This window comes from Eurosta solidaginis, chromosome 4 (genome assembly GCF_040869045.1).
Source record: "Eurosta solidaginis isolate ZX-2024a chromosome 4, ASM4086904v1, whole genome shotgun sequence".
NCBI classification, from domain to species: Eukaryota; Metazoa; Arthropoda; class Insecta; order Diptera; family Tephritidae; genus Eurosta; species Eurosta solidaginis.
The window spans coordinates 141,772,957-141,786,144 of record NC_090322.1 but is presented as its reverse complement, the minus strand read 5'-3'; the positions used below and the strand labels follow the sequence as shown (position 1 = coordinate 141,786,144).

The following is a 13,188-nucleotide window of genomic DNA, read 5'->3' as shown; positions in this document are numbered from 1 at the left end:
GTTGTGCAGGGTGTTCCTCTGTGCGAGTCACAGCTCCATTTAGCGGTTGGTCCTCTTCTAGCACGTTCGTGGTGACGTCGGGGACCTCCACCTGTCTTTTTTCCCTTAGGCTTTTTAGGTCCTTTTCGACTTCGCCCACCTCTAGCGTGTTAGGGTTTTTATCCTCGGGACTTCTTTTCCTGAGTCGCATGTAAATTTTGCCGGTGCCAAAGGACATTTTACCAAGCTGCGTGTACAAAATATCCCCGCCTGCTTGTTTATTTGGAAGATGTAGAACTGACCATCCTCGGTAGGCCGAGATACAGTAAGTACCTTCCAATCCTGTGTCGGTATGTTCGGATTCTGATTCTGCAGAAGTCGCAGTGTATCCTCCGACTTCATCACGCATGGTATCCATACCTTAACTTTTGGTACGGTGGGGATTTGCGCTTTATCCACCACCTCAAACCGCGCGTTCGTGCCTTGCCTTTGGAGGTTTGGAACCACTTCCTCCAGCCACCGCAAGCTCGCGATGTTGTCGCACGCTATTAACTTCACACCAATATACCATCCCCCCGAATCAAAGGTTGGAAGGGGCTTACTTGGTTGTTCCCGCATCATCTTAAGCATTAAGCTAATCAGCTTCTTTCCACAGATCTCCACCTTTCAGTAGTCATTTGTCCGAAAGGACTGCTACGATCAACCAGCGCCACAGTCAGTGACTGCTTTGCCACATCACTCATCTTCTCGGGAAAAGCAGCAGTCTTAGTGTTATCTCCCTTTGGCACCTCCGAGAAAGCCGGAGTCTTAGCGTTAACTCCCTTTAGCGCTTCCGAGAAAGCCGGAGTCTTAGCGTTATCTCCCTTTGGCTTATCTCCTACTTCCTTAATTGGAACTTCCCTCTGACTCGCAGCTTTCCAAGTAGTTGCTACCTCGCTATTGGAGCCCATCTGTCTTACAGCTTTGGACCTACTTGTCTTGTCTATGCGACTGCCCTGCCTCGCGGCTATAGCACTGGGTCCTTTCTGCCTCTTGAAAGCAGGCTTGTCGCCTTCCGCCGAACGTTGTCTCTTCATTCTGCCATTCCACGCTTCATCCTCCTCGTACCGGTTGCAGTACCGAGGGTATCTCGCAGCAAACCTTTCGAATTGCCTTCGACCTATTTCTACCGCTTCATGGGCCCATTCCAAGCGCTCGATCTCCGCTTCTGTTGGGTCGACCACTGCTTCCAAGCGTTGTACAATTCTTAGTGCTGCACGGTACTGCGGGAGAGCCCTTTTACTTCCTCTGCTCCGTACCCTTCTCCACTCTTCTACTCCGTTTTCATTTGTGTGCTTCTCCAACACGGAGTTCATTGAATCAGCACTACTCTCGCTCCCCGAGTCCGACGCATCGCTTAATTCGTATTTGTCGTCCTTGGATTGCGACTCAGTCCTCCTCTTTACATCGTCCTTATTACAGTCAGGTAATAAGTCGTTCATCTTGGTCGTACGACCACCTGCCCGACAAGGCGGGCTCAGCGGTCCAGTATTATATACGGGGAAAGAACCGTCCGCCACAGCAGCGCCCCTTACTGTGATAAGGCCATTAATACTTCCCGAGGTGGACCGATATCGGGAAGGCTCCGTTCGAATACAGCCGAATTTATCCCCTGGCTGCAAATCGTCCAATAGGCACGGTCCGCATAACACGCTGGATTAGTGGGTTGGCAGTTCTTGGTCACCGACATCCCGCCGCCCTCGTATGAGGCGAAACGGCGTAGATGTCAGTCCTAAACAGTCCAATTTGGAAAATATGAGTAAATATTCATCGGCAAAAAGAAGGATGTATCACCAATACGCATGATTTTCAGGCAATATTTTTCTGAGCCTCGGGAGCACGTGATCGCTGAATTTCATTTACAAACTCCACTGGCCTCTCTGATTTTATGAGTTCTTAATACTTTGGTCCTCCCTGTTGGAAAATAATTCATCTCCTGGCTGTGTTAAATGTTCGCTTGCTTCGGAGAAATGGCAATAATTTCGGCGATGTTTTGCAACTAAAATCGTATTTGTAAGTCAATTTTGTCTTCCCTTCCTCTTGAATAAACAAAAAGTAGCAAAGCTAAACTCAAACGAAAACATCTAATTACACCTACATATTCTCTACATCATGGTTTAACCAAAGACGTCTCTGATTTAACCTTTCAGAATCTAACTATCTAGGAGCTGTATGGAGATAGGCCAGGATTATGCACTTTCACGGCAGAGTCCTAGGAAAACTCAATCTCAATGGGATAGAAAGTGAATACTGAAAGCGAGGATCTCTTTTTAAAGATACGTAGGTAAACCGGTTTTCTTTCACAAAGTATTCCGGCTACTCTAGTTACTATATAAAAATCCCAAAAACACGAAATTGGCTATTCAATGCTTCAACCTTGAGTACATAGACGGAGAGGCGCTCCTAACACCCAAAGAAGTTATTCCAGGTCCCTTAATCAGCTGGGTAACCCCCAACAGGGATCGTGATGGCTGATGCAGGAACTTTTTTTTAAATCAGTCAGATACAATTTTCTGGCGAAAGCAGCTATCTCGGGTTCTTCTATGGTAGAAACCGGACAGAAGCCTTATTGCTCTGAAGATCCAGCAATGGCCCGTGGGGCTTTCGTTAATAATGAAGTGGGGTCTATATATTCGCGAAAAAGTGTATCCGACAATGAAAATATTCATTTTTACAGTAATATTTTTTATGAGTTTATTTTATAAAAAGATGACCACGGAAAAAATGTAGAAAATTATATCACAAATAAAACTAGTGTTAAACTTTTCATGTGCCACCTATGGTTTCCGATATATTGATTAAAATAGATAACATAATGTTTTTTGCATAACTTTGCAAAAATATTCTCACGAGCCTGCAAAGCCTGAACTTAAGCTTTCCTTAATGAACTGTCTTCCTCTCGAGAACCTGAAACGTGTTAGTCTTCCACGCGAGAAGCTGAAATGTGTTAGTCGTCCATGGGATCGATGCTCTCTATACAACCTTAACCCCAGTCATTCCACCGAGAGAGGAGTGGAGAAGAGGAATTATCATGGCTCCATAGCTGGGCCTCGAGTCAGCTCAGCAATCGTTGGGCGGACACCACCTCTTGCAGGGTAGCAAAATCTTTCTGGCCGAAAGTGGTTCACTAAGGCTCAACTATCAATGGTCATTGGGGTTTTGAGAGGGCACTTTACCATGGGTATTCATGCGGCACGTCTCAATATCCTGGAAACTTCATCCTGCTGCAGCTGTATGGAGGATGATGAGGTGGAATCACAAAATAAATTTATGCTTCATTGCCCAGCTTTTTCCAGAACTAGGCGAAAGTACTTCTGTCGCGACTCACTTGGATCTCCCGAGGATTTATCCAAAGTTGAGATCGGTATAATTCGGAGCTTTATCGTTGCTACCCAACGATTCTCTAAGTAACTATACCTATGTTACCAATATTTTATTGCATGTGGTATCACAATGGACCTTCATGTTGTCCAAGTGAGCTTCCATTATTAGGGCAGCTATCACCTAACCTAACCTAACCATGCTAAAATGCATTCCGATGCAAAGCACGAGTATGCAGCAACACTGAATGCAGCTTCAATACAATATTTCAGAGATTTTTGCAACAACCAGGGTAAAGGAGATGTTCGGTCGGTCACAAATAGAATCATAAAAGATGCACCCGTACAGCGTCCGCCCACGACACTGCACCATGCAGGAAGTACCACAGAGACCAGTATCAAAACAGCAAACGTTCTACTGCAGCACTTCGACCCAGACGCCAGCGTGAAATCCGCAGTTAAGTAAAAAATAGCATAAGTACACCTGACGATAAAGACTTGAGAGAAGCCGAGGTCGCCGAGGCTATTAATACAATGAATCCTGATAGAGCTCCTGTATTAGATCACCTGACATCAGATATATGTTTGGAGGTAATCAATGACTATTCTGATTTAATAACTAAACTATACAACGCTTCTTTAAAGATTGGTTACTTTCCGAAGGCATGGAAAGAAGCGTATGTCAAAGTGATACCAAAACCCAATAAAGTGGCTGGTGATGTATCATCATACAGACCAATAGGGCTTTTACCAATATTAGGCGAAGTGTTGGAAAAACTACTCACTAAGCGGTTGACTTTCCACTTATAAAGCAATAACTTGTAGTCTAATAAGCAATTTGGCTTTAAACAGCAAACGTCGACAACCGACGCGTTATACAACGCAATCCATCATATAAAAGAAAGAAGAAGCCAGAAATACCAGGTGATTTGCGTCTCTCTGATAATGCTTGGTGGCCTATAATTTTCAACAGCTGGAATGCCAACGTACTCCATCAAATATTTATAACTTAATTAAACGTATCTAGATAACCGATCAGTTAGATTAGAATATGCTGATGCCACTACCAAAAAATCAATGTCAAAAGGGTGTATCCAAGGTTCCATATGTGGTCCTATGTTTTGGAATATAATTTTAGATAGCCTACTGACCATGCCACTACCAAATGGATGCCAAATTCAAGCATTTGCCGAAGATGTGCTCCTTACCGTGTCTGCAAAAACACGCGCGCAGCTCGAATGTATAGCTAATGCTGATTTATGCCAAACACATCAATGGGGAAACGATGTCAAACTACAATTTGGTGATGACAAAACGAAGGCAGTAGCGTTTACGCAAGAATAGAAAAGCGAAAATTTACTTAAATGGAACTAACTTGCCGTTGGTAGAGTCTATAAAACTTCTCGGAGTTATAATCACCCCTATTCTGCATTTCTATTACGTTCCCGTTCTACGCTCCGCTTAAATCGAAATTGGGTATTCTGCATTACGACGGAATCGTAACGAGAAGAGGAAGAGCAAATAATTTTTCGAAATCAGCTGTTTGTACGGAATGTGTGAAAATTGGAACAAAATAAATTAAAGAAAATTTGTAAAAAACACTGAAAAACGTTTATATTTTATTATCCAGGCCAGTTTGTACAAAAAAAAGCAATAGAATATATTTCAGCAGTGTTATATTTTTTTGAGTGAAGTGCTTTCATAATTGTAAGTGTGTTTTTGTCGTTCTTTTGGCCAATTCCCTACCGTGGCCACCAAGTTTTGTTAAAACGGATTCCTGCACGAATATAGTTGATATTTTCTGAATTTTGTGGATGCTAATTTCATTGCACTGGCCTAAAATACTTTATAAAGATTTATTTATTCTTTACGCAAGGATTGTTTACGTTTTCGCTTCACCTTCCTCTACTCTGGCAGCTTGCTTTGGCATATAACTGGACCCAACGAACAGACACAAATTGTAGCTGTCTATTATAATGGAATCAATAGACGCGGCATTATTTATGGAGTTGAAAAGCAACACATACGAAAATAGCCAGGCGAGAATGGAAAGGCAAATATTGCGAGATTTGTGTAATCCATTTGAGATGAGTGACGAATTGTAAGAAATTGAACTTAAAAGTGGTAAAGTTTAATGACTTATTTTCTTATTAAGGTTCAAAAAAAACTGTCGACTTAATAATAAGTATGTGTTAGATACTTTTGCGGAGCAAATACGTCCAAGGACTTCGAAGTCGACATGTTGTTTTTGACCTGGAAACATATAAAAAACAATCATCATCAAGCCTTCTACGTTTCTTAACAAGTTTTACTTACATTTTTGTTAAAATTCTGTTATAAATTAATAAAAAAAATAAAAATAAAATATTTTTCCACCAACTAATTTGCAACTTAGAAAAACGGAACTACGATCGAAATGCAGAATACACAAAATCGAACGATTCGAAGTTGGATCCAAAGAGATTGGAACACAGAATACCAAAATTGCCAAATCGAAAAAATTCCAATCCAAGTCGAAATACAGAATAGGGCTGAATAGATACCAATTTAAATTTTATCAGCCATGCACGCTATATTATTGGAAAAACGCAACGAATTTTTAATAATATATGCAAATACATATGTGAGACCTACATACATGGGGAGGAGCAACTAACTACTAATGCGTTCGTAAGCTTCTCCGATCTTTTCAAAGAAGTTTCGCTATAAGAGCTAGGGCTGTGAACTGCATCCGGATTTTTCAACTATCCGGATAAACCGGATATTCGAATACCGGATAGCTAAGCAAAAAACCGTTGTTCGTCTATCCGGATACGTAAACGGAAAATCCGGAGATCCGTATGTCCGGATACTGGAATATTTAAGTTGAATATCTGTATATGAGAATTGAACGAAGCAAACATCGAAAAATTATTCACAAAATATGTTTGTAGATTATTAAATTAACGTCAAAAATTAAAAAGCCACAATTTTACAAACAAGTGAAAATAAGAACAGTGCCATTTGTTTATATTGTGAAACAACGTTGTTAATTGATTTAAATGCCCCACGAATTTATTGTTATTAATGTTAAATAAACATATATGGTACATCAATTTGTTGCTTTCACTGGATATCCAAAAATACGGTTATTAACCGGATCTCCATAAATCCGGATATCCGGATAGCTTAACAAACGAATATTAACCGGATATCCATGCTGTCCGGTTTTTATCCGTGTCAACGTATATCCGTATGGATATCCGGATATTCGAATATGCGGATAGTCCCAGCCCTAATAAAGGCGATACGTGGCTTTCACACTGTGTCCGCAACTTCTGCACTAGCACTAGCTACGTTCACGCCACTCCATCTTAAAGTTGCAGAAATAAGCAAAATATACGAGATCAAAAAACAAGGCGGAAAAACTGGGTTACCAGTAGAAGTTGATTTAGATAGAGATATACATCCGAAAGACTTGCTACACCCAGCCGATCGGCAAACCATTGAATATAGCAAAATCAGCAGACAGACCGGAATTGACAGCTTAATAGCACATCATACCACACAAATCTTTACAGACGGAAGCAAACTAGAAACGAAAGAATGCGGATCCGCCTTTGTTATCATCCATCCAGATGGAACTTCTGAAAAAGAAATATTTAAGCTTCACAATGCATGCAGCGTTTTCCAAGCTGAAGCGTACGCAATCGATTCTGCGCTATTCTAGGCTCAAAGGTACTTGGCAACACAAAACCTACAAATTTTTAGTGATAGCCAATATGTCTTGAAACTATCAAAAATAGAAGCAGTACGACGCCATTAATAGCGTCAATACATAAGCGGTTGTGCTTTCTACGTCAAAAAAACCATATAAATTTTTTTTGGGTAAAAGCTCATACTGGCATCGATGGAAATGAGCAAGCAGATAAAGCAGCCAAGGAAGCGGCAGGGCTACCTACAAGTACTGTTTACAAAAAGTCTCCTATGAGCTATACTAAAGCAATTATACAGCAAGAAACGCAAGAAGCATGGCGTCGTGAATACACAGATGAAACGACAGGCAGTACCACAAAAATGTTCTTCCAGTCGCCAAAGGAAGCAGAGATATATAGTGAAAGATTTGTAGTTTCATTCGAAGTGACGCAGTGCTTAACTGGTCACAGTTTCTGCAAAGCTTACTTGAAGCGCTTCCATATTATTGATACAGACTTATGTCCATGCAACGAAGGAGAAGCACAGTCAATTTGTCACTTAATCTACTCGTGTTCCAGGTACCAGAATGCGAGAAGAATTCATGAAACCCTTTGCAAGGAGCTCAACATACAACCATACAACATAATAGATATTTCACGGAATCAAGAATTGATCGAGTCTTTCAAAAAATTTATTAGAAATATATTTAGTACACTAAAAATCTTTAATTCATTGCAATAACAAACATTCATTTCTGTATTCTAAGTTAAATACCTGAAATTTAACCTCACGTCTGCATCCAGTTGTAGACAGTATTGTTTCATAAAATTATATCACTAACTATATTCACATGTATGTATATATTAATAATAATTTTAAATTCAAGTTATGTACATGAAAAGATACAAGAAAAGAAATAATACATTTTCTCGAAGCGCGGCTAGCGTGTAGGGACCTAAGGTAAAAAAAACCTAACCATGGGATCGACTATATATGTATAATGTAGTATATCAACTGAAGAAATGTGTTGGATATTCTTTTGATAACTGTACATTTCTCAAAATCTCTCAAAGGTTGGAGAATAATTTGAGAATGACGTCGAAAACTATAGATTTTTAAAATTTCTCAAAGGTTGGATAGTTATTGGAGTATGAGGTTGAATATCAACTTGAGAACTATCAGGTTTGGGAATAATTAGAGAATGATATTGGATATCAACTCAAGAACTAGATATATATTTCTCTTAGGCTGGAGAAATATTCTTTCATGTTTGTTGGGTAAACAAAATCCAACTGTTGGCGTATCTACAAATTATCGAGATAATAAAAAACCAATATTTCCGTACAAAAAGGCCGTTAGGCGGCCTTAAACTGTGACTGAAAACTGCTCTGGAGTTTTAATTTGACTAAATTTTAAACAAACTTAGTTTAAGCTTAGCTTAATCAAATTCTGAAAAACCGGACTCAACTCACTGCGCTGACAACCGGCTTGGCATTGGTGTCCCAGTATGTCTGCTAAAGGAGAATAAACTCTCATTTTCATAATTGCTATTCGAATAATTTCCTTAATTTCTGTGACTCTTTACAGGGAAGTAAAATATGAAGAACTTCCAAATAAATATCATTATTTCACGATGAGTCGACATGGCGTTACCTATTGGCATTTGTCCGAGAACTTCTTCACGCCACTCATGCAATGGCAGCAAGAGTTCCAACAATTTTTGAGCATCATAAAGATACACAGTTTTGCAGTTTTTCGCGTGTGGAAAGGTTTCAAGGTTTGGGAGAAAACCGTTAAGTGGCGCAAGCAAAGCGAAGCTCGCGCTTATCTTCACGATCATCTATTTATTGCGATACCACCATTGGCTAAAGCTATTCTACGATTTCGTGCAGATATTGTGCAATTAATGAAGCTTACTTTCGTTAATGTTGCAGGTAAGAACTTATGAGAGTATTAGATATTAATTAATTAAAAAGACCAGCAAACCTGTGTACCAAATTTGGCAGGGGTATCCCACTTTTTCATTATGCCAACGTGTCACAAATGCACGGAGAACATGGCACAATCGAAATTTTATTCGACTCTGATTATTTTGATATATGGAAGACGATATCTATTTTCACCAATGGAGTTGCTGTTCAAGCGGTTAACAAAACATTAACCCGCTATATAAAACCTTATTTTAAAAAGAGCCGTTACCCAATAAAAGTTATAATACCCTGTGTACAAGTACAGCTGGGTATAACAAGCAGGCATAAGTCCCAGACGCGGTAGTGGCACCCATTTTTGATGACAACCCTTTCAATCGTTTAAAGACCTTTAGTTGTAGACTATGCTCATGAATGACCGATGCCATTATTCGGAGGATGCCGGTGGTTGATTCCTTCGTGAAGGCATGAGCTGACATCACCGCCCTTAAAAAAATGCGATGGGCAGTGCAATAAAACCATTGAAACCTGTGACATTTTCTGGTGGAAGAGAGAATACGTCGCCAAGTACAAATGTTCAAAAACCGCTGCTCCCACGATTGAGCTTGCCGATTTCAACGTCAAGGCGTCATAGTCAGAAAGTTCAGCCTCCACTATGAAATCTCTCCTAAATGAATGGACTTTATCGACATCACCGGTGCCCGTAACAGAGTCATATCTAGCACCAAGTTGAAGTGTTCAATGAGGCTGTCCCATGACCGAAATACACGCACTCAGATCAATTATGTGGAGACATACATATGCTATGTCTTTACTCCGATCACTATCCTATCGCAGGCCATCTCTGCGCAACTAAAAGCAAACAACAGAGACACAAAAAAGTTTAGACTTCGAAAGAGTGCAATGGAAACAAAGTTTCATTGATTTTGTAACTCGGCTCTCACAACTGCTCTTTGAGAGCACAAGTCAACCCGACGCAATGCATGAGAAGTGGGAACTTATCTCTAGAGCACTTGGTTCCGTCCAGAAAACACGCGTTGCAATCGAAAGAAACAATGCCGCCCATAAGGTCACGTCGCGAAAAAGGAAAACGATAACCTGCCAACAGATGTCCAGAGAGAGCTTAGATTATGATCGTACATTTCTCAGCACTCTTAAGCGGACACTGCGATGAAGCGTACAACGAAGATACCGAACCCGAACAAGGGATCGAAGATGTTGAAATGCTGCAGTATACAGATAATATAGCAGTAAAGCCGTGTGTTTTGTTAAATTTAATACCGCGCATGCATAGAAGTATAGAAGCTTATAACCGTTAAAGTCCCTGCTTATAATATTGTTACGAATATTAGCAACATTAAGGGGTACTGTCATCTCTAAGCCGATGCTAAGAGTGACTTGTACGCACATCCATAAATCAATCATTATGTATCTACATAAACGAATCAATCATTATGTCTACACATATGTACGTACACGCAGCGGAGAAGCAACGCACAAACACATGCAGATATCTTATCTGAGATGCTCCCAAAATTATGCAATTGTAATTGTGGAAGAGTCGCTCACGCGCGTATGAGAAGCTATACACGGGCATCTGTAGTTATAAATATATGGCAGTAACTAAGTAAATTTTTGAAGCGCCTAGAAGATGCAACGAGGAAATCACAGAGTATAAAAGCACCAACAGTAGAGGCGCGAGAATCAGAAGCACGCTATCTGTCGAGCAATAGAAGTGTTATTTTGAAAGTAGTCTAATAAAGGCCATTTTGCATTATTGAAAAGTGGAGTTATTTATTCAACAGTTTAGTGATTCGACCGTTAGCAGAAGATTTGAAATAAGCGGAAGTGAGTAAATTCGTTACAATATCATATCACTTTTGCATTGTACGTTTAGTGATCGAAGAATGGCATCCGTTTTATTTTCTGGAGACCCACATGCGAATTTATGAACGCATGAAAGCCACGTTGCGCGAATTTCATGGACGGTCAAGGAAAATGCTGTGTGAGTAATTGACCGAAAATTCATACGAAAATCCAGTTTGACACTCAAATCTTTGTAATTTCTTTCAATACATCGCAGTTGATGCCTGCACTGCGGCCATCACACAACGTGGATTTTTTCCCACGGACGAAATTAACTTCTATCCATCAATAAAGAAAATGAAAGAAGCTATGAACTTTACGGATCGTGCGAAGAAAAGAAATTTTTGCAAAATGCTATCGAAGTAAGTTGTAAATACTTATTAACACGAAAACATTTTTTATAGTTAAGCAAGACAAATATTTCTTGAAGTGGATTATCCCGACCTCTTCCCACCTCGTATATGCACACTATACATCGGAAGCAATCTATTAACGACCCATATTGAATCTTACGTCACGCCATTCAGTGATCATTCAGCTGAGTAACACAAGGACGAAAGAAATTGGATAGGCCGTAAACGTGACAGTAGCATGCGCCGTGCCGCGGCTTAGAAATCGCGACTTATAGCTAAAAAAAACACAAGCACAGCCGCTAATGACAACCACGCTAAACTTTTTAGGGCCCTTGATTTAAGAGTTCAACCCTTTACTGAAAAAGTGGGCCGCCGTGGCCCCACGTATTTGTCTACCAAAACCGCCGGTTCCATAATCATACCAAAAAAAAAACTCGTTGTTCGCTTTTCATTCGCGTGTTCCCCTTGGTTATTTCAAAGCGTACTTATGCCTACTTCGACGCTGGTTATTTCTTACAGCAGCTGAGTCAGGTGCCTAGAAATCTACCATCGAAAAATTCTTCACTAATCAAACCAATGATCCTGAAAATACCCATAAAACTCCAGTTGACATGTGTCACCATAATATAAACTTTGGAGCCTTCGTAGCAATCTTCACCGACCTGTATATGTTCTTTTTTTCCATAGGTTTCGCAGAAGATGGAATTGCTTTTTGTGCTGACCAAGATTATTTAAGCCTCATTACTTCCCAAATGTAGGAGAAATCTGTGCCTTTTGAATCTGCGGGTCCCTTCCGTAGATTGTGATATTGATAACACTACCCAGAGATAAGTTGCCAAGTATCTCTTTTAAAGTCCTTCGCTGTTGAGCGAGATGCTCACATTTGTAGAAAGTGTTCAAAGTTTATGATTCTGTGGAGATATTTGCCGAAGTAGCCATGGAAATTTCATCAAATACATGTCCACCTATCCATGTGGTCGCTCTGGATTTAATTCCCTGATCCACTTATCGTATCTGTATGGCAACAGCATCTTTGCTCTCTTCTGTCCCGATTTCGTATATTCATTTTCATACATATGTCAGCGGGAAGAAAAGTCGGTGTGGGTTCCGCGAAATCCATCCAACCAAGGTGAGTACCACTCAATGCATCCGTTGTTTTATTTCATTTCATTTATTTCATTTATTAAAAGAAATAAATATTAGCACAATGAGATCATGTATGATCTTTTATAGTACAACAGACATTAAATAATAGGATAATAATATTTATTGCATCCCAAATGTCTGAAGATCATAAGAATGGCTTTCTTGCACGTGGATTTTCCTATGCTTTAATTCCCTCAGAGTCGCTTTAGAGAAACAGAAGAGAAATGAGACTCTTTGTATTAATTTACGCTGGGCATAACCTGGTTTAATTTAAACTGCAACGTCATAAGCAAAATCGAAGAAGAAGATTTTTCCTAGCATATCCAACATCCAACCGACGAAGACTGTTGTCAGTAATTTGCAGAGATTCGAACTTAGTAACGTATGCTGGGGTGGTCAGCCGCTATCCTTACTTTTCTTTGATGGTAAGGCATTTCGTATAGAAGATGCAGGTCTGACAGCAAAAATAATGGCGTTTTTGAGTTCCGGCGTGATCAGCATAACTACCGGTATTGCTTGGCTCCTGACTCAATCTATCACTTCTGCTATGGCATATATGGTAGAGTGTGCTCTCAGAGAGGCGTCATGAGACGTTGCTCCAGGAGGCTCTACACTCCTGCTGTCTTCAGATGCTCATTGAGCGGAAAGACAATGGAGAGTTGCAGTTTCCTCTGCTCTTCGGAATGAGGGCTAGTCAGGCTGACTTCCATTTGGTGGGGAATATTCTTTATTCCAGACATTTGTTGTGGAGACTTGGGCAGAGGTTTTCCCTTTAGCTTATTGCAAACGTTTCAGGCTCTACATCTTTTCTAGGTCTATGCTATTTTAACCATTCCACGAGGATAGTGCTTCCACATTGCGTTTTCCTGGCAACATGTGCAT

General features: G+C 40.2%; 1 protein-coding gene across 1 annotated transcript in view; it reads left to right on the top strand.

Annotated features, from left to right (window-relative positions):
• Positions 1 to 13,188, top strand: part of Dhc16F (Dynein heavy chain at 16F) — a 77,534-nt gene that overhangs the window by 4,828 nt on the left and 59,518 nt on the right. Inside the window, exons 2-4 of the mRNA XM_067779606.1 lie at positions 8,601 to 8,947; positions 10,839 to 10,946; positions 11,025 to 11,169. Coding sequence (XP_067635707.1) covers positions 8,601 to 8,947; positions 10,839 to 10,946; positions 11,025 to 11,169 — 600 coding nt within the window. The remainder of the gene's footprint in view (positions 1 to 8,600; positions 8,948 to 10,838; positions 10,947 to 11,024; positions 11,170 to 13,188) is intronic.